Source organism: Taudactylus pleione, unplaced genomic scaffold, assembly GCF_031769625.1.
Source record: "Taudactylus pleione unplaced genomic scaffold, aTauple2 ptg001150l, whole genome shotgun sequence".
Lineage (NCBI taxonomy): Eukaryota > Metazoa > Chordata > Amphibia > Anura > Myobatrachidae > Taudactylus > Taudactylus pleione.
In genome coordinates, this window is record NW_028285551.1 from 320,519 (window position 1) to 343,297 (window position 22,779).

Sequence of the window (22,779 nt, forward strand, 5' to 3'; positions counted from 1 at the left end):
GGTCGAGGGTTAGGCACTAGGGGGGGTGGGTTAAGTTTAGGGGAGGGGGAGGTTGAGGTTAGGCACCAAAGAGGGAGGGTTAGGATAGAGAAAGGGGGAGGGTTAGCATATTGACCAACAAGTGTCATTATGTTTAACCCTGTCGAGATCCCAGCGTTGGGATTCTGACTGCCAGGATCTCCCGACTGTCGGTGTTTTCAGTCTCTGAAGAAAGAAGAAAGCAAGATCATGGGGACTGATAGTTGTCGATTGGGTTTGGGTATGCAAATGAGGTAAGAAGCCTGAGCAGAGGTTAGACACTGGAATTATAATTCTGTTTGGCATTGTCCAGAGCATATCCATGATCGCAGTAAAGGAAGTGAGGTCATGAGAAGTAAGACACTTATCCCAATGACGTTCTACTTTGCTGAAAAGACCTTTAAAGATGTCGTGTTTCTTTAGTTTGCAGCGGCTGACATTGAAGCCAGCTTTAAGTGTGAAGAGCAGCTGGGGGGCCTCCTGATCAAGGGCTGCTGCTAGGATATTACCACATCTGAGCCAAACCCTATCAGGACAGGGGAATGTCGAAATAGGAGCAAGATGTTGTTGCAGAGTTATAGCAGCCAGCATGCTAATTTACTAGCAGTGGATCAGGTTAGCCTAGACGTAGCCAAGCTCTCTGCAAATGCATTTCCAAATTCTAGTAAATTGCAATGTGCATGGGCTCAGAACGACCATCAATCCCGGGAAGAGCTGGTCTGTCACTTCATCAGGACTGGTGGGAAGTGCAGTCAGATTGGTGAACGTCCTCCTCCTTAATTGCTTTTTCCATACCCCATATGCCCTGGCTATCTGTCCCGAACATCGGGCAGTCAGACCTGCCCTATTGTCTACTCGAACTGAAGATATGCCTGGCCACTGCTTTATTAGACCTAGACCAGGCGTGTAGCTTTCCAGTTGTGTTGCTCTCTAACATGCCTTGCCAGCCAAAGGCACTACTACATGATTAATGTACATCATTATCTGACAAGCCTGTAAATGCCTTGCTCACCCTCTAATATTCTCTGCCATCAGATATCCTACAGATTATCCATTCTGAGTCTTATTCTTTCCTCTTTTCTTACAGGTAAAAGTCATTTTAGGGGAAGACCGCGAGGCGATGGGCATTCTTCTCAGTATAGATAATGAGGATGGCATTGTCCGTATGGACCTGGAAGAACAGCTCAAAATCCTCAAACTACACTTCCTGGGGAAGCTGGAGTCCTGAGGGGGCATGCAGAGGTGCACCACACAGCAAGGCCTCCACCTGTCTCTCCCTGACATAAGCCACTCTTCATGCAGTCGTCTTGCCTCTGCTGCTCAGCGGGGAAAGGGTTTCTGGGAACAGAGAGAGTGTTTTTCTTCTAATAAAGAACTGCATTCAGTGCCCTGCCCATCTACACACTTTATATTGCAAATTCATCCTTAGGATTGTGTTTTTATTTCCCATGTCACCTGTTCTCTTCTGGTTAATCAGATAGTGACGTGTTCTCTGGTGCGAGTTCCACTGTGTAATATTTATATGGTGTAGTCAATAAACCAGAAGAACGGTGTGTCTGCGTGATCTCTTCACTGTGCCAGTCCCCTGACATCCGCAGGGCAGCCTATGATTTTTTTAAATTTCATATACGATGCATAGCAAGTAATGCAAAATTTCCATTTGCTGCTCTTATTTGACGATTGTCTCATCTTGCTGGAACCATCCACTCATTACATTATCTGCCCCTCGCTGACACCCATGGATGACTGTAGACTACATACTAGGAGGTTTTATTAGGGTTTGGGGGACCTCTACCATGTTACATGCTGATTGTCAGCCACAACTTCTCTGAAAATGGTATAGCCAATCAGTCGTGCGACCCCAATTCATATTGCTTAGCATGTGTTCAGCAGTTGTCCATGACAACTGGGGGACAAGAAGTGAGGAGGCAGCAGATACAATAAGAGACCAATGGTTAAATGGTTACAACAAGGTAAGTAATAGTGCGAAGTGATACTTAGATCAGGTTCTTGCTACTTGTTATAGTACAAGGAACATAGCCTGTAACCACTTTATTTTCCCAATTTGTATTGCATCATATATTTATTTTTTTCTTTCTCATATTACAGTCTAGAGAGAGCCAAAGAATAACTGTAGCAAACTGCTGGCATTGATGAGATTTGTACGTTTTATATAATATAATGTCAATATCCTAAATGTGCAGTAAACTTTGGTAGCCATGGGTAGGTTTATTTTGTTCAGTCTTATGCAAGTTAGAAGCTTATTCTATCGGATTTGTTACCTTAAGCCCTCTAGCCCCCCCCCTAACCACCAGTGGCCAGACCTGATAAGTATTTGGCCCTGCTTACTAGTTTATTGCCAATTTTGAGGTTTCCCTCACCAAAATCTTAGAGGCACTCTGTATACTCTAAAGTAATTTAAATAGAGCAGAGGTTGCTGTGATATGTACATATGTGTATCAGCCTTGCTGTTCAAAAGGATTTCAGAATAAACCTTTGTAAATAAATTTTTGCCTGCATATGAGGAATTCAGTGGTTTTGTAAGCCAGTTATGTTGTTTTACCTTCTTTCTGTCATGTTTTGCTGAGCAGACTAATAAAGCTTTGTTTTTTGTTTTTTTAATAATAAAAAATGAGTTGTAGACTGCATAAATCTTTTATAGTAAATGATGGTGTCAGCAATTGTATCTTATTCATAACACACATAAGGTGGTGCTAAGTTGGCTGTGTGCTGTGCTTACTTTGCAATATACAGTCAGGTGCATAAATATTGGGACATTGACATAATTTTCATATTTGGGCCTCAAGATGTGCTTTAACTGCAGACTTTCAAATTTTATTTGAGGGTAATTACATCCAAATCAGGTGAACAGTGTAGGAATTACAATGGTTTCTATATGTGCCTCCCACTTTTTAAGGGGCCAAAAGTAATGGGACTATCAACTCAAAAGCTATTTCATGAACAGGTGTGGGCTAATCCCTCGTTATTTCATTATCAATTAAGCAGGTAAAAGGTCTGGAGTTGATTCTAGGTGTGACATTTGCATTTGGAATCAGTTGCTGTCGACTCTCAATAGGAGATCCAAAGAGCTGTCACTATCAGTGAAGCAAGCCATCATTAGGCTGAAAAATCAAAACAAACCCATCAGAGAGATAGCAAAAACATTAGGTGTGGCCAAATCAACTGTTTGGAACATTCTTAAAAAGAAAGAATGCATCAGAGAACTCAGCAACACCAAAAGACCCGGAAGACCACGGAAAACAACTGTGGTGGATGACAGAAGAATTATTTCCCTGGTGAAGAAAAACCCCTTCACAACAGTTGGCCAAATCAAGAACACTCTCCAGGAGGTAGGTGTATATGTGTCAAAGTCAACAATCAAGAGAAGACTTCACAAGAGTGAATATAGAGAGGGTTCACCACAAGATGTAAACCATTGGTGAGCCACAAAAACAGGAAGACCAGATTAGAGTTTGCCAAACAACATCTAAAAAAGCCATTACAGTTCTGGAACAACATCCTATGGACAGATGAGACAAAGATCAACTTGTACCAGAGTGATGGGAAGAAAAGAGTATGGAGAAGGAAAGAAACTGCTCATGATCCAAAACATACCACCTCATCAGTGAAGCATGGTGGTGGTAGTGTCATGGTGTGGGCATGTATGGCTGCCAATGGAGCTGGTTCCCTTGTATTTATTGATGATGTGACTGCTGACAAAAGCAGCAGAATGAATTCTGAAGTGTTTCGGGCAATATTATATGATCATATTCAGTCAAATGCTTCAGAACTCATTGGACGGCACTTCACAGTGCAGATGGACAATGACCCGAAGCATACTGCAAAAGCAACCAAAGAGTTTTTTAAGGCTAAAAAGTGGAATGTTATGCAATGGCCAAGTCAATCCCCTGACCTGAATCTGATTGAGCATGCATTTCACTTGATGAAGACAAAACTGAAGGGAAAATGCCCCAAGAACAAGCAGGAACTGAAGACATTTGTAGTAGAGGCCTAGCAGAGCATCACCAGGGATGAAACCCAGTGTCTGGTGATGTCTATGCGTTCCAGACTTCAGGCTGTAATTGTTGCAAATCCTTTGCAGGCAAAGTATTAAAAAGTGAAAGTTAGATTTAGGATTGTTTAGTTTGTCCCATTACTTTTGGCCCCTTAAAAAGTGGGAGGCATATATAGAAACCGTTGTAATTCCTACACCGTTCACCTGATTTGGATGTAATTACCCTCAAATTAAATCTGAAAGTCTGCAGTTAAAGCACATCTTGTTTGTTTCATTTCAAAGCCATTGTGGTGGTGAATAGAGGCCAAAATATTAAAATTCTGTCAATGTCCCAATATTTATGCACCTGACTGTATTGTGAGGGCCAGGCCAAATACTTTACTGAACTGAAATTAATTGTTGTATTTAATGAAGGTCAAGACTGACCTACCTAATTTGACCCTTTTTATCATCCTGTACTATAACTCATGCTATAAAGTGGTGGGACTTGAGCACTATGTGATGTCAGATGGTGGAACACAATCTTAAAAGAAGTGATGAATAAATAATGGTGCCTCATAGATGAATACAGAATGCATCACATCTAACTGCTCTTATTGCGCTTTGAGCAAAGAATTCCTGAAGCCTGTGGTTTATAATACATTGGTGATAGAGTTTGAGACCGCATCTGCTTTCTTTAGCCAACCTGCTACAGCCTTAAAGATATTCCTGGGACTACCAAGGTTGTTGACCACAGCAAAAAATGGAAGACTTAAAACTGTATCCACCAGCAAATGATTGAGCGTATATAGCAGGAACACATACAGTAGGGAGTAAACATCCATGGGAGAGGCAGACTTTGTGTAGCCACGTTTCCAAAATGGTAAAGAAAACACTGATTCTCGTCTGGAAACTTAAGCAAAGGCTACTGGCGGATCATCTTGGAAGCAAAACGTCCTGTCAAGACCAATGCTACTTTTAGGGCTCTGTCTGAGTATGGTTATGAAAAAGGTTAAATAAGCATTCTATTCTTGGTATACTCTTGTGCTTGACTTCTACAGACAGATGTTTTGCTTCCTGGTTACAGTACTTACACAGGCTGCAGAACAGTGGTTTAGAAAGGGCACTTAATGAAATGAAGCCCAACAACAAGGATTGAGTAATGGGTGGTTGACGTGCAAGCAAATGGAAACCTACTTTCAGGTGGGCAGAGCTCAAGCAATAGCCTTAAAACCTGGCAAGAAGTAGGCAATGTGTTTATTCAAAGGAACACCACATTAGCTTCAGAATGTTTCCCACCCGACAACTAGGATGGCACCGACTAGGAAGAAAATGTCTACAGGTGTGGCTCTACTTTAAATTTAATACAGGACCTTATACAACAGCTCTGCACCCATTCACTTTTTGCTTGGTGGCTGTTCAGAGAGATATTGACCACTGACTCAGTAGATTGTACCATTTGACAGTTTATCAAATGAATTGAGTTCAGGCATTCCAGCCTGTGGCAAATCATACCCCTAATCAAACTACTGGAAAAGGAGCTAGAGAAGCTTACAGAGGATCTGAAAAGTGAGTAGTTTGATTAACTATGTTGGCAGTTCTTCACTCATAGGAGCTGCTCCCTGATCAGTACAAGCCACTTATCAGCATGGCTGTTAGTATGCCATGCCGGTGCATGATGAGAGAAGCGCCGACTTCTTCGGGGGCACATTTCTCAATTACAGCCGTTTATCAGCGCGGCTGTCTGACTGCTGTGTGATGCTTACATTCAGAGAAGCGCTGGTTTCCTTGGCAGGTCCTCTGTTACATCTGCAGCACGGCTGTCTTACTGCCGCGCCGGTGCTTACATCAGAGAAGCACCGACTTCCTTGAGGGGCACCTGTTTCAGATGACAGACACATGTACGCTATCCTATTGAGAGCTGTTTAACGGGGGACTGCAGGAAGTTGTGGAATGGGCGGAGCTTCCTAGTGGCGGCCATACTCTCTCTGAGGTGTATGTACAGCCTTCTCTTCCTCCTTCACTACTTTGGCAGTTTTGGCATGCTCTGCTCACAACAGTGCAGTCCAGACAGCGTGTTCCACACTCCACATCCTTGGGGAGACAGAGCGACACAAAACTGCTTCACAAAAACTTTGCATACACTAGGTGCAAAAAGAAATGTACCCATGCTTGCTCTGAAGGGTCTTCCCTGTGTAATGCGTGTGAAGCAGAGAGTGCTAACAGCACAGACTGTCACACCCTCCTTAATAAATAGTTTGACGGGTATTGGTGGATCTTACTTCTGAGTTAGCTGCTTCCCGTAGGGAACGAGAGGCTGCCAGAGATCGACCTAGCACCTCTCACTCTTCTTTTCTAGTGACAGAACCAGTGTTGCCTCCGGGTCTAAACCGCTCCGTGAATAGCCTTGCCAAGGTAATGGGTTCTGTGGCTAAAGCTCTAGACGCTGCTGTATGTCTGCTATCTAAGAAGAGGGCAGTTCCGGCGGTTCTCCAGTCAGATGAGGATTCTGCAGCAGATCACTCGTCTCAGGAGGAGGAAGGGGAGATGCTGGACAAATCCGATGCAGAGGCTTCCTCACAGGAACCTGAAGTAATGCAGGGTATTGATGTACTCATCCTGGTGGTGAGGGAAGTACTTAATGTTTCTGACCCTGAGGCTCCAAAATCATTTGATGACTCCTTGTTTGCTAAGACACAGAAGTCTTCTGTCACCCTCCCTGTTTCTCCCAAGTTAGACGAACAGATAGCGGCAGCCTGGCAGAATCCAGACCGTAAATTCCAGATCCTCTGTGTTTTATCTCCCTTTATCCATTTCCAGCAGAAAGTAGGAATCGATCGGAGACTCCGCCACCTGTGGATTCTTCGGTTTCTCGTCTGTTGAAGAAAACCACGCTACCCGTTCCAGGAGTTACTACATTGAAGGAAAGCTCAGTGGAAATTAGAAATTACAGTGAAATCCATATGTACTGCTGCAGGCGCACTTCTACGACCGGGCCTTGGCTGGCTATTGGGTCAAAAAGGCAGTGGAGAAGTGGGCGGCGCAATTGACATAGGGTCTAAAGTCAAACACTCCATGGGCAGATCTGATTACCTTGGCAGAGCATATTCAGGAATCCGCTGTATACCTGGGAGATGCCACCAGATATATCGGTCAGGTAGGCGCTAGGATCTCTGCTACGTCAGTTGCTGCTCTCCGAGCACTTTGGCTTCGTGCCTGGCAAGCGGAATCTGAGTCTAAAAGAGTGGTTGAAGCTCTTCCTTTCACAGGTGTTATTTTATTTGGTCCAGAGTTGGATGAGTGGATCTCACTGGCCACTGGGGGTGAGTACTTTTCTACCTTCGTCAGCACCTTCCCCACATCGCTGCTTGTACCTTCTTTTCGCTCCTTTCGAGCTCCAGCAAGATCTCAGGGTCGACCTAGAGGTTCCTCTTCAGCAGGTCGAGGAGGTCGCGCCAGAGGACGCCAGGTGACCACTGCCCACCATCCAGATCCCAAGCCAGCAGACAAGCCTGTGGCATGATGGCCTCCCATCTCACCTCAGGGATTCCAATGTGGGTGCTTGTCTTCAGCGCTTCTCAGAGGCTTGAAGGCAGACTTGTCCCAACACTTGGGTTTGGAATCTGGTATCTCGTGGATACAAGATCGAGTTCGCCTTCACTCCAGTGCGATTTTTCACAACAGGGGTTCCTGTCGATCCTTTGAAACAACCAGTATTGCGTCTGGCAATCGATAAATTTCTACTGGCTGAAGTTCTGGTTCCAGTTCCCACTGCACAAAGAAAACAGGGATTTTGCTCAAACCTTTTTGTGGTTTTGAAGCTGGATGAGTCAGCAGACTCATTCTAAATCTGAAATCCTTGAACCAGTATCTCTCCTTTCACAGGTTCAAGATGGAGTCCTTTCATTCTGTGATTGTGGGACTAGAAGCAGGAGAGTTTTTGGTGTCATTAGACATAAAAGATCCCTATCTGCATGTTCTGATTTGCCATCAAGGAGACTCATTACCAATTCCAGGCCGTGCTGTTCGGTCTCTCGTCAGCTTATTCACCAAGGTAATGTCTGTAATGGTGACTCATCTGCTCTTGTGGGGTGATGATTGTCCCATACCTGGACGACTTGCTCATCAAGGCTCTGTCGGCAGAAGTCCTCCTGCGCTAAATGTCCCTTACTCATCAGATTCTCATACAACACGGATGGATTGTCAACTTCCAGAAGTCTCAGTTAATGTTGTTGCAGAGACTTCAGTTCCTGGGTATGATTCTGGACACAATCCTGCTTTGGATCTTCCTGCCAATAGACAAGGCCATAGCCATCCAGGAGATGGTTTGCTTGGTGCTCAGACCCAGAAAAGTGTGTGCGCATCTTTGCATAGGGAATATGGTGGCCTCCTTCGAGGCCATCCAATTTGGGAGATTTCACGCCAGAACTTTTCAATTGGATCTTCTGTCTCAATGGTCGGGGTCCCACCTACAGATGCATCGGCTGGTGCATCTGTCTCCTCTGACTCGCATATCCTTGCTCTGGTGGCTTCATACGGACCATCTATTAGCGGGTCGGCGCTTTGAAACTTGGAATTGGACCCTGGTCACTACGGACGCCAGACTCCGCGGATGGGGAGCTGTGGTCTTGGACAATCACTTCCAGGGCCGTTGGTTGTGGCAGGATTCCCTGTTACTGATCAACGTTCTCGAACTGCGGGCAGTCTACAGAGCCTTGATACAGGCTGCACCTCTTCTACAAGGACTTCTGGTTCGGATACAACCCTACAACGCCACGGCCATGGCGTACATAAATCAACAAGAGGGAACCTGCAGTCGTCTGGCAATGAGAGAGGCCAACCGCATTCTTCTGTGGGCAGAAAGACACATCAAGGCCATCTCCGCAGTCTTCATTCTGGGTTGTCGACAACTGGGAAGCCGACTACCTCAGTCATCTGGATCTTCACCTCGAGGAGTGGTCCCTTCATCCCGAGGTCTTCCTTCAACTGTTTCACTGATGGGGGGGAGGCCACAGATAAATCTCATGGTGTCCCGGACAAATCATCAACTACCCCTTTACTGCTCCAGGGCTAGGGATCTGGCAACGGTGGGAGCGGATGCTTTACTGATTCTTTGGCCGTACAGCCTTGTATACCTGTTCCCACCTTTTCCGCTTCTCCCTTGGGTTCTCAAGCAGATCAAACCAGAGTCATCCACAGTCATCCTAGTGACTCTGGATTGGCCTCGTCGGGGTTGGTATACGTATCTCTCCCTCCTTCTAGCAGATGAACCTTGGCCCCTTCCACTGCGGCCAGATCTTCTGCAGCAGGGTCCGTTTGCATACCTGGATTACGTTGGTTTCATTTGACTGCGTGGCTGTTGCGACTGCCATCCTAAGAAGTCATAATGTCCCACGGGCGGTCATTCCTACCATGCTTAGGGCAGGGAAACCGGTGACATCAGCGCATTATTATCGCATTTGGAAGGCTTATATCTCCTGGTGTGAAGGTTGTGAATCTTCCACTTCATCCTTTCATTTGCCGCGTTGTATTCTTTTTCGTCAAAAGGGTCTTGACACGGGTCTACATCTAGGATCGCTTAAAATGCAGTTTTTTGCTTTTTCTAATTTTTTCCAGCGTCGCCTAGCTCTGATTCCGGAGGTAGAGACCTTTTTCCAAGGGGTGCTTAAAGTTCAGCCTCCCTTTGTGCCACCCACGAGACCTTGGGACCTGAACCTTGTCTTATCCTTCCTTCAGTCCTTCATTTGAACCTTTGCAGCACGTGGATTTGAAGTATTTAACTTGGAAGATGGTCCTTTTATTGGCCCTGGGTTCGGCTATGCGAGTGTCGGAACTTGTAACTTTGTGCTGCCATTCCCCTTAATTTTTCACGATGATCAGGCGGAACTATGTACCTGACCTTTTTTTTTTTTTCCAAGGTGGTCTCGGCTTCTCACCTGAATCAGCCGATTGTGGTGCCGGCCTCTTCCGGAGGTTCTCACTCCCTGAATATTGTACGTGCACTTTGAATTTATGTGGCCCATACTGAAGACTATATAAATCTGAGGCTCTGTTCATTCTTTGAGGCCAATCGGCATGGCTGGCCTGTGTCTAAACAGACTTTGGCTAGGTGAATTCGGCTAACCATTCGGCATGCATATGTTGCTTCTGCTCGACCTCCACCTGTATCCATCCCCGCGCTTTCTACGTGCTCGGTGGGTACTTCTTGGGCGGCACGTAGAGGTGCCTAAGCTTTGTAGAGCAACTACGTGGTCTTCGGTACAAACTTTGGCACGTTTCTACAGATTTTACACTTTTGCGGCTTCTGCTTCGAGTTTTTGGTCGCAGGAGCAGGGTAGCTTTGGGACGTCCCCCCTGTCATGAAGCTCCAGTGTCCCCTAGTGGATGAAGGAGAAAACAAGATTTTGGTACTTACTGTGCAATCCATTTCTCCGATTCCACATGGGACACTTGATGCCCGCCCAGTGCTTCTTACTTGCTTACCAGTTCCTTGTTCTGCTTCAGTTCTTTTGTAGTTTGGTCTGTTCTAGTTGTGTGACTGTTATATTCCTGCAGACTGTTGTGTTCCTGCAGTGAGTTGATAAGTTGGACTGAGTGCTGGGGCTGATGGGGCACAGAGGGGGAGGAGCCAGTCACACTTTTAGATTCTTAAAGTGCCAGGCTCTACTCAACCACCGTCTATACGCCACTGTAATGAAGCTCCAGTGTCCCCTGTGGAATCGGAGAAATGGATTTAACGGTAAGTACCAAAAGCCTTTTTTTTCTCACTATAACATAAACTTTCCCGGTGTATAGAGGGTCCACTGTACTTCACATCTGCTTGTATTTGTGAAGGCTGTTGCACACTGAGTGGTTGAACTCTCTGTGCCATATTCTGTGCTATGTTCTCCTCTAGCTGTATGTAAGCAAGGGCAGGGTCACTATACTGCATACCCACTTGTATTTGTGAAAGCTGTCACATACTTGGTTGCATGGGTAGCAAGCAAGCAAGCTGCTGCACCTATTCTGCTGTCTTGCAGATCCTGTGCAGCTGGCTTAACTGAGGAGGATATAATTTAGGATGGGCTATGTGCAACTTGTTATAATGCACTGGCCCAATGAGCCCCTGCTCAGGAACCCCCCCCCCCCTGTGCTTCCATTTCACAGGTGTTTGCTACAATTGTGGACCACCTAGCAGTCCCGGCAGTAATTCCCCCTAACCTCCTATGCCTCCTCCTGGGGTAGACATACTCTCTAACTCAGTACAGAGTCTAGCGGCTACCTCCACTGCCTTTCTAAATATGTTGCAAGGTGGGAAGCCCCTACCCAGTAAAATTACTAAATGTACTGCACTATCACTAGGAGGCAGAAGACGCAGATCTCTCTCTCACCGAATCTCCCTCAGGGGAGGAAGAGCCTCAGTCTAAAATAAATGTACCTGCTTTAGTGCAGGCTGTCAAATCAATTCTTAAGTTAGAAGATGCTGAGTCCACTCCCAAAACAAAACAGCCACTGTTTAAAAGACAGAAAGTGGTTTTAGTGGAGTTTCCTCACTCGGATCAGCTTTCTGAACTCATGAGCAAGGCTTGGAATACTCCCAGTAAAAAGTTTCAGCCTCCAAAACGCCTGATTTCTTTTTACCCTTTTCCAGCAGCTGATTGCGCTAAATGGGAAGCTCCCCAACTGTTGATTCCCAGGTCACACGTCTATTTTACCTATCCCTACCACTTCCTCTTTAAAGGACACGATGGCTAAGAAGATTGAAGCTTGTCTCAAGTCTGTGTATTCTCTTACAGGAGCTATTACTCATCTAGCAATGGCCACTGCCTCAGTGACAAAAGCCATTGAGTGCTGGGCTGATGCTCCGGAGGAATAATTTCTCTCGGATGCTTCCCGGGAACAGCTGTCTTATATCTTCCACATCAGGGATGCAGTCTCCTATTTAGGAGACGCGGCTTTGGATACTGGTCTCTGCCTCCAAAGTGTCTGCTACTTCAGTGTTAGCTCGCCGTATCCTTTGGCTTCATTCATGGAAGATGCACTCGGACTCTAAGAAGGCCTTAGAATCACTGCCTACAATGGGGAGATCCTCTTTGGTCTGGAGCTGGATAAGAGTGTGGCTACCTTGGCGGCGTGTAAGATGGCCTTTCTGCCTTTAGGTACTTTCATCCCCAGGGAAAAGCTAAAGGGTCTCCAAGCCCAGGATCAAGCAAGCCTGGGCGACCAGATGTCTTGCTACTAAATCCAAGGTCAAACCTTCATCCTGATGGGGCGGGTCTACTCCTGGGGGATCCCAGAGTAGGAGGCCAACTTCTTCAATTTGCCCAGTGCTGGCGTCAAACCACCGCAGACGCTTGGGTACAAGAAGTGGTCTCTAATGGGTATGCCCCCCCCCCCACAGCAGTTCTTTTACACAGGCCCTCCATCAGACCCCAGCAAAGCCCTGCTCCTCCAGAAGGCCATTCAGTCCTTCCTGCATGTGGGGGTAATAATTCCAGTCCCATCGTCACAGCAAAGAAATGGTTATTATTCCACCCTTTTCCTGGTTCAGAAGCCCAATGGGTCTCAACGGCCTATGCTCAACCTCAAATCTCTGAACAAATTTATCAGGGTGCCCAAGTTTTGTATGGAAACTCTACACTCTGTTGTCCTAGCTATGGAGCCTGGGGACTTTATGGTGTCTCTGGACATTCAGGACGCTTACCTACATGTACCTATACCACCCTCTCATCAGCGGAATCTTCAGTTTGCTGTCCTACAGCAACATTTCCAATTTCAATTTTACCAAACTCATGGAAGCTATGGCAGCCCACCTGCGTCGTCAGAGAATCAGGCTGCTCCCATACTTGGATGACCTCTTGCTCTTAGCACACTCTCCAGAGGTTCTTCACCACCACCTTCAAGTAATCATTGCCTTTCTACAGACATGGCTTGTTAATCACCTGGAAAAAAGTTCTCATAGACCCCTTCACAAAGAATGGTGCATCTGGGAGGTCTTCTGGATTCTCATGCTCAGAGAATCTTCCTGACAGCAGACAAGATCTTAGAACTGCAGGAATGGGTGCCCAGGTTACTCCATGGTCGCCAAGTGGCAATTCAATCAGCAATGCAGACCTTGGGGTCCATGGTATCCACCTTCGGCATGGTGGAGTTCGCTCAGTTCCAGTCCAGGCGCCTCCAACACCTAAACCTATCTAGGTGGAATGGGCTGCCTCATCTGATCAGGTCTCAGATGATGATCCTCTCTCTGGAAGTTCACCTAACCCTCTCCTGGTGGTTTCAGACGTCCCACTTGAACAAGGGTTGCCCCTTTTGTATCCCGAAATGGGTACTCCTCACCACGGACGCCAGCCTAAGCGGGTGGGGCTCAGTGAACGGCCAGCAATCCTTCCAAAGTCACTGGACTTTGGCTGAGATGACCTTACCAGTAAATGTCCTAGAACTCTGAGCCATTTACAGAGTTCTCACTTTGGATCAGGACATTCTTCAGGGCAGACCAGTACAAGTACAGTCTGACAATGCCACGGCGGTGGCCTACCTCAAATCACCAGGGAGGCACTCGAAGTCGGTCAGCAATGGAAGAGATCTCATGTATTTTCACATGGGCAGAACGCTATCTCCCGGCCATCTCCGCTGTGTTCATCACCGGAATTCTCAATTGGGAAGCAGATTTCCTTAACCACTTGGATGTGCTTGTTGTGGAGTGGTCTCTACACCCAGAGGTCTTTCAACTCCTGGTGGCCAAGTGGGGCCTCCCGTATGTGGATCTCATGGCCTCTCGACAGAATTGCAAGCTTCTGATGTACAGATCCAGGACAAGGGATCCCAAAGCAGCCTTCAAAGACACCTTATCAGTGAAATGGACCTTCCATTTGGCGTACCTAGTTCATGCAGTCTCTCTTCCTCGAGTTCTTTGGAAGTTCAAGCAAGACAGAGGCACTGTCCGGTTGGTAGCTCCGGCTTGGCTCAGACGACATTGGTACTCCAAGCTTCAGAGCCTCTCAATAGACGCTCCTTTCCTACTTCCTCAATGACCGGACCTGTTGTCTCAGGGTCCATGTCTACATCCGGACCAGGGACATCTGTCTTTGATGCAGTGGCTCTTGAGACATCCCTCCTAAGGTCCAACGTTTTTTTTTGCTCTGTGGTCCAGACCATGCTCAGGGCGCGTAAGCTGGCCTCTGCCCGGATCAATCACCGAGTATGGCATACATACTTCCAGTGGTGTGCTGCCAGAAGCCTTGACCCTCACATTTTTGGGGTTTCTAGAGTACTTGCCTTCCTTTAAGCTGGATTGGATCTGGGACTCCGCCTAGCCTCTTCGAAGATGCACATCTCTGCTCTCTCCATCTGGTTACAGCGCAGACTTGCTCCACTGCCGGATGTTCACACCTTCCTTCAGAGTGTCCTCCGTATTCAACCTCCCTTTGTCCCTCCAGTGGCTACGTGGGATTTGTCAGTGGTTCTCCAAATACTTCAGGGTCCTCCGTTTGAACCCCTGGATTCAGTGGATGTCAAATGGCTCATTGCAAAGACTTTTTCTTCTGGCTGTCGAGATTGCCTGTAGGGTCTCCGATTTAGGGGTGCTCTCCTGTCGCTCCCCATTTCTGATCGTTCATCAGGACAGGGCTGTTCTTCGATTTTCACGCTGGAAGAAATTCGGGTTCCGGCCTTCCAATCACAAGACATCTTGGAGGGTGAGGCCTTCTTAGCTGTGGTCCGTGCTCAAAGGATATATGTGTACTGTACAAGTTTCATTAGGAAAACGGATTCCCTCTTTGTCCTATATGAATTCCACAAGAAGGGCTGGCCAGCTAACAAACAGACTCTGGCCAGGTGGCTTCGCATGGCTATCTCACAGGTTTATTCGCAGGCTTGTCTTCCTGTGCTGGCTACTGTCTCTGCTCATTCTACTCACTCTGTGGGTCCCTCGTGGGCAGCCTGCTGCATCTGCTGAAAGAATTTGCAAGGCGGCCACGTGGTCTTCTGTCCATACCCTTTTTAGGTTCTATGCCTTCGACACATTTGCATCTCAGGATGCTTCATTTGAATGCCAGATTCTCAGCTCAGGAGCATCCCCACCCTTGAAAACCTGCTTTGGGACATCCCCATTGTCTCCCTGTGGAGCCCTATGGACCCTGAAGAAGAAAAGGAGAGTTATGGTAGACTAACCTTTGTTAACTCTCTTTCTTCGAAGTCCATAAGGTCCACAGGGCATCTGCCCTGAGATGCCTGGTTTCTGTGGGTTACATTTCTTGGTCGCCGGTTTCCTTCTCCATTTTGTGAGAGTGTGATTCTTCTGTGTACCAGTCTTCCTTCTCTCCTCTCCTGCTTGTTGAAAAACTGATTGCCTCAGGCTCAGGTGCAGGGAATAGGGGGGAAGGACTGGAGCATTCTGAGATTGCAAAAGCTTAACTGTTTGGTGTCCAGTCTTCCTATCCACTACCTACATCCCATTGTCTTCCTGTGGACCCTATGGACTTTGAAGAAAGAGCATTAACAAAGGAAAGTCTACAATAACTCTCCTTTTTCCGAGTCTCATTGATTTGTAAAGGCCGCCAATTTGAAAGTGTATGACATCTGTTCACAACATATTGACCAACCAATTATACTGGAAAGTAGACAAGATTTAGCAGTCCTTTAATATTTAATAATATTTATTAACACACAAAAGGAAAGACAAACCATTACCGAAAAAAGAGACCATATTATGAAGGAAATTAAAAGAAATTAATTGCTTGGCCTTTACACAAGTAACCCCACCTGCAGGGAATACATATCAGGTAGGTCACCCTCTGCAGCACCATTTCAGAGGGAACAAAACACTGCATGGCTGCATATGCTGTGCTGGGAACCTGGACACAGAGGACACTATACTGCACATGCTGTGCTGAGAACCCACTACATCCAGCACAGGGAGCCCACTACACAAACACACACACACACCACTGAAACCTGCCTAACGAGAGGCTATGCCAGTACTCACCTGCTCGGTTATGTGCACCCTTTGCATGGCTATGTGAACCCTGAGTGCCATCATCATGGACAGCAAGCTTCACCTTTCCCCCTGCACTGTGGGGATGTAATGTAATGACAAGTAGCCTGCTGACCATGGCTGGGCTGGCCTGGCAGCTTAGGTGCAGGAGTCAGTCCAGGCTCCATAGCAGCCACACCCCTGCAACCTACGGTAGTTACGCCGGTGATCATAACTAGGGCCGGACTGGGACTAAAAATAGGCCCTGGCATTTACAGCACACAGGCCCACCTTGCGTCAACACCTGGCTCCTGGCACAGACTCCTCCCCTTACTATTTCTGACTTCTCCCACTTCTTAGTCTATGCAAATATAATATTAGAACAACAAAAAAGTTGACATCATTCTCTGTATTAAAATACACACACTACAGAGCTCATCCTGCAGGGGATTCATACATGTGCCATAGTCAGACATTTGGTATTTGGTCAGTAATGTTAGGTAAAGCTGGCACTACATTGGTCGAGGTCACACACAAAGAAAAGGGAAGGCATTTTCCTAATTTACCAAGCCCTAGCTTAGCAGTTGTAGAGGATTAGATAGTGTCACTGTAGAATTTTTTTCGGGGCAGGGGAGCTGAACACAGAGGAGGACACATCCGTGCACACCAAATCAAAGCTGTTACTACACATTGTGGTGCCCTGTGTACATAAAGAGCATTGGTGCTCCCACCCTCAACAGAAGCACGAAGGCGCTGCAAAAAAAAAGTGTGGTCTCGCTGGGAAGCATCACGACCACTAATAGTACACCAAATGCAAATGACGGCACACAGTAGTAATGCCCCTAATTTCACATTATGCAACGCAGTAATGCCCCCCCAAAAGACATCATACAATGCGGTAATGCCCCCCAGAACCAAAGCAGGGAGAGAGCGCACTGAAGGCGTGCGCTCTAAAAAAAAACGTGTGGTCTCACTGGGAAGGGTCATGACCACACAATAGTACCCTGAATGCAAATTATGCCACACAGTAGTAATGCCCCTAATTCACATTATGCAACGCAGTAATGCCCTCCAGAAGACATCATGCATACAGTAATGCCCCCCAGAAGACATCATGCCATACAGTAATATTAATGCCCCCCAAAAGACATCATGCCAAAAAGTAATGCCCCCATAAAACATCATGCCATACAGTAATGCCCCATAAGACCTCATGCTACACAGTAATGCCCCCCCAGAAGACATCATGCCATACAGTAATATTAATGCCCCCCAGAAGACATCATGCCAAAAAGTAATGCCCCCATAAAACATCATGCCATACAGTAATGCCCCATAAGACATCATGCTACACAGTAATGCCCCCCAGAAGACATCATGCCATACAGTAATATTAATACCCTCCAGAAGACATCATGCCAAAAACTAATGCCCCCATAAGACATCATGCCAAAAAGTAATCCACCCCAGAAGACATCATGCCATATAGTAATGCCCTTCAAAACATTGCCACACAGTAATGACCATTAAAACACAATGCCCCCCCCCCCCCCCCCAGAAGCTTACCTCCCCCAGGGAGGCTGCTTCCAGTCCAGTCCTGCACGTGCCTGATCCGACGAGACCTCAGTGCTGCTGGGCAGCCCTGCGCTACTCCTCCCCCACCCCCGCCGTGCTTCTCACACCAGACCCTCATCGAGACGCGGCCGCACATGTCACCAATCTGAGCGCAGTGCCATCCGGGAGGCAGCCCTGCACTCCGGCTCAAAGAAGTTGTCAGAATGGTGTCCGGCCACCTGCCCAGATTCCCCCCAGTGCACTTCTCATACATTCCATCCCGTGATGTCATGACGTCACAATGTAATGGCACGGCTGCACATGAAACCACCCGCCGAGCATGACGCCATCCGGAAGGCGCTGCTGCCCAGTGAGCCTGCGCTCGGCCAGACCGGCCCATGTGGCCATTGGCCCTTCTGGCATCTGCCAGAGGTGCCAGATGGCCAGTCTGGCCCTGGCTGGATGCTTTTATTTAGCATCTCTGTATTTTGGGGGTACCTCATAGGTGAGTTGGCTCTCAACTTAAATATATTTATGTATGTGCTGTTTTCATGTGGCGCTACAATGTGCAATCATGACCCAGAGTGGGTGCTATTATTATGTAGCGTTAGGGACGTCGGTACAGAGGTGCCCTGATGCGGCCCGGCGCTTAATCATGTATTTGCAAATATATGTAACAAAGACCTCTGGATTTCTATTATCATGTAGTATTTAAGTCTTTTTGCTGTTTTGGTTTTTTTGCAGTGTGCTGGAGGGAACCTTTTTTCTTTTTCTTTTTTCTGTAGTTTAGAGTAAACCCCTCCCTTTACAAGTACTTGTGAAAAACCATTAAGCTGATTTGAGCAGCCACTATTTTATATTTTTGTATCTCTACGTCTCTCACAAGTGTAGAGTATGTGTTTCTTGGTCCCTTGTTGGGATATAATTTTTCTTGCTATTGAAAGGTAGGCCTGACCTGACAAGAGCTTTCTCATTCAGAAGGCTTTGATGGGTTGGGCACATCTTGCATCTGTGTCACCATATAGTTGGCACCCCATCGATGTCCTCCTTCTTGCTACTATCATTGTTGCCGTGTTGGATGTTGCTGCGTACCGCTTCAATTTTGTTTCAGTTAGCGTTTTCAATGTCCTTTCATGCAGCTTTTTGAATTTCAGAGTTGTTTGCCTCCTCCAAATGAGTGGATGCCACCATGCTACGTTTGGATATTATCATGGGCAATTAGGTTGTTGCTGCGCAGATTGTAGCACTCCAAAAGTGAACAGATGGGTAGAAGCTGCTGGATTTAATTAGCTCCTGTCAAGGACCGACGAGGTTGTCTGGTCGCTCTTGCCAGACTCTATGTGGCTGGGAGGCCTTTGGTTAAAGGTTCTTGTTACATTAACAAATTACCAATTCTGGTGGGTTTTGTGGTTGTTGCATTGCCAGGGTTAGCTTGTCACCACGGGATTTTGGCACCCACTTGTTTCAAATTGTTGCTGCTACAGCTTTTTTTGTCGGTTCTGAAATTCAGGCGTTTGGGCCGATGGAAGTCGGCCAGTTACTAGCGTTATTTTAGGCGTGTTCGTTAACTTTGTTCTGTTCTTGGTTGTGCTCTGTTGCGTTCATTGTTTGAATCATTGGTCTGTCTTCTTTGTCTTATTTGTGTTGCTGTCGACTTATTTATATAATTATATTAACTTTTACCGCTTGCTGAGTTTACTTGTTTTTCTTCTCCCCCCCCATTTTTCCATCCCAGTTTATCCTGTCTTTTTTGTTGTTGTTCTACTCTACACAACAATATTTGTATTGGCTATAATTTAATTGCCAAGAATCCAATTGGAATACTTCACTCTAACGAATTCTATTTGGCACCATTTTTCTTTTTGGCAGTTACACTTTTATATTTGTCTTTTTAATCTTAACTCATTTTAATAATCTTGTCTTTGTTTTTTCCTCCTTATAGGTTTATTGTTTGATTTTGAAAGTATGGGTGGTTGGCCATTCCTATGTTTTTTGGCTGCACAGCATCTGGCTTCCGATGGGGCTCCCGTCTTTCCAGGTTAAGATGGTGTTAGATAGCTTTGCTTTAGGGGTATGCTTGGCATTCTATTAGAGCAAGATTTTTGGACTTTGCAGTGCGTTTGGTGTTCCTGAATTGTTGGTCATCCATTTGGGTGGCAATGATCTTGGGAAGAGGACGTCATTGGATTTACGTTGCTCCATTATCGATGATATGGCTAGGGTGTTGTCAGAATGGCCAACTTGTAAAATAGTTTGGTTGTGTATTGTGCCCAGGCTGGTTTGGCTTGGTGTGCGGGACTGTCAAGCGATTGGTGAGGCCAGAAAGATAACAAAAAGTTATAAAAATATAAAAAAAAGTTGATGCGGCTATGGCGAGATTCGTGCTGGCCAATGGAGGTTATGTTGTGCAGCATGCATCCATTAGGTTTTGTTTTTCTTATTTGTTTATACCTGATGGTGTTCATTTAATGGAGGAGGAACTTTCCATTTTTATAGGGGATCTGTTTTGCCATGGTGGTGTAGCTGGGTATGGTAGCAGTGTGGCAGTTCTATAATCAGAACCTTGCTGTGGTGGGAAAGAACATCAGGTCACCAGTCCCAATGCAAGCTGGAAATGTTTCGGTTGTGCTCACCTTCATTGACTGGGTAGTTGGCTACACCACCCTGACAGGGGCAGTCACCACCCTACTGGTAGGGTAGTCAACATGGAAGGTTGAGTAGTTACTTTTTGTCTTGAAGTTGCGTTGATGCATCTTCGGCTGCAATGCATAGCTTTGTTTGGTTATTGCGCATTGATGGATTGTCTAATGCTGGCTGTCCCTTCTTTGCCACCATAGATTTTCTTCTTCTGTTGTTTATAGTTTTAAGTAATTATCTTACATAATTAATCTGCCAAATCTTTGTGTTCGAGTCTTTATTTATTTTAGTTATGGTTAAGTATAGTTTTTTTGAGTGTTGCACACACATGACACCCTCAGTCAATACAAGACTTACGCCAGCTGGAGACAACCACACGGAAAATTAATCAAAAATTACATCTGGGCTAACCTGCAAGGTATTACCAAGCTTCTGGTTTCTACAGCAAATGAGTAAAAGTACAATAAATCTCTGGGTGTAGCACACCCCGGTGTACCATCACTATCTACTATATTGAATAACCTGGCATCTGCTACTATCGGTATTACCTATCTCCATGCTGTATAACATTGAGTGACTTGCGTTGTCTTTCTCAAACCATTTGACTTCTGGGTGAGGACCACCTTGGTATATCTTTCAGTATGCTGCCATCCTATCTGTCACTGCTATGTCTGTATGTTTCATAGATGTCACAGCAGCCATGTGTTTGTGCTGCTGTTCTGTCACTAATTTTAGCCATATAAACTCTCTGGTGCTGACCAATACATAACACATTATACATGACCAATATATAATTAATAACCAAAACATAAATCCTAAGTGTAAACTGCATTCAGTTTTCAATGTGGCATGTGAACTAATAAGGTTGTGATACTTTTATGTCCCTGGGCCACTGATAGATAAATGGGGCCTAAGACTGGGGGAAGGCGATTGGGAGTGGCCATGGATGTGGCCAAATCCGGAAAGCCTGGCCACGCCCCTTAAAAATAAACCTTTGAAAGCACCATGAGTGGCACCGCACGCTGCAAAGGGGTCCTCCTCAGTAGCTGGCCTCTTCAACAGGCTCAGTACCTAGTTCCCCCTGTCCCTGCATTATGCATTATATGCAGAATCACTTACAGTGTGTGCAAGAAGTTCAGAGAACACCTTAGTCAGGGCCAGCAGGGACCCAGGGCATTGCACTGATTATGGGTGATATTTAGGATAAGCCTTTTTACATTGTACTTTTGTTCCCCGAGGACAGGTCATTAAAGACTTGAAGACAGGAGGCCTAGTGTAGTCCAATGATTCATTGATCTGTGTTTTAGTCTGCAGAGTGGTGTCCTGCTGTACTTCATCCCAGCGATGACCCATGGCCTGCATTCCCAAAAAGGGGGAGTGGTCTTGTGTGGATAGGGTCATGGCTTTGTGGAACACCCTGGTTTAAATTAGGGGTGAGCGGGTTCGGATTTCTGAAATCCGAACCCCCCGAGCCCCCCCGATCCGAGGCAGATTCGAGTCAGGCTCGACTTTTCCCGACTGACTCGGATCTGAAATCGAGGCAAAACGTCATCATCCCGCCTTCCGAGTCTCGCGGGTTTTGGAACCTACATAAGGTACCCGCGTCGGCGCCATTTTCTCACTCGGCTGTGGACAGTGAAGAGGGAGGGTGGGAGTTAGGGCTGGCTGGGCTGTGTAGTGTAGTGTAGTGCAGAGTAGTGTTGTGCTGTGCTGTGCTGTGCTGCGCTGTGCTGCTGTTGTCCACTACTTCAAAGTCCATAGGGGCTGGCTGTGTTGTGCTGTACTGCTGTTGTTAATAGGGGCTGTGTCCACTACTTCAAAGTCCATAGGGGCTGGCTGGACTGTGTTGTGCAGTAAGTTTTCCATAGGGGCTGTGTCCACTCCAAAGTCCTGTGCAGTGTCCCAGTCCTAAAGGGGTGCTGTAGTGTTGTCCAGGGGGTGGTCTGTCCATCAGGGGTGCTCCCCCCAAGTGCTAAAAAAATAATATTTTTTGTGTGTTTGTGAATTGTGTGCGCAGTAGCCGCATGTGCATCAACAAAGTAGTGCCAAGCGTGCGCCTGTGTCATAAGTAAAGGGCCGGCTGGCTTGACCGTTAAAGGGTGCTGTAACCCCCAAAGTACACTCCAGTCCAAACCCCAAAAAAAATTATTTTCTGTGTGAATTGTGTGCGCAGTAGCCGCACGTGCATCAACAAAGTAGTGCCAAGCGTGTGCCTGTGTCATAAGTAAAGGGCCGGCTGGCTTGACCGTTAAAGGGTGCTGTAACCCCCAAAGTACACTCCAGTCCAAACCAAAAAAAAAATTATTTTCTGTGTTTGTGAATTGTGTGCGCAGTAGCCGCACGTGCATCAACAAAGTAGTGCCAAGCGTGCGCCTGTGTCATAAGTAAAGGGCCGGCTGGCTTGACCGTTAAAGGGTGCTGTAACACCCAAAGTACACTCCAGTCCAAACCAAAAAAAAAATTATTTTCTGTGTTTGTGAATTGTGTGCACTGTGGCTGCACGTGCATCAACAAAGGAGCAGCGCCAAGCGTGCGCCTGTGTCCCATAAGTAAAGAGCCGGCTGGCTCATTTCTTAAAGGGTGGTGTAACCCACAAAGTGCACTACTCTCCAGCAAAAATAAA

At 46.4% G+C, this 22,779-nt stretch overlaps 1 protein-coding gene across 1 annotated transcript in view; it reads left to right on the forward strand.

The window, feature by feature from the left end:
- Nucleotides 1-2,632, forward strand: part of SUPT5H (SPT5 homolog, DSIF elongation factor subunit) — a 31,391-nt gene extending 28,759 nt beyond the window's left edge. Inside the window, exon 30 of the mRNA XM_088462119.1 lies at nt 1,106-2,632. Coding sequence (XP_088318245.1) covers nt 1,106-1,246 — 141 coding nt within the window. The 3' untranslated portion in view covers nt 1,247-2,632. The remainder of the gene's footprint in view (nt 1-1,105) is intronic.
- The last annotated feature ends 20,147 nt before the right edge of the window (nt 2,633-22,779 follow it).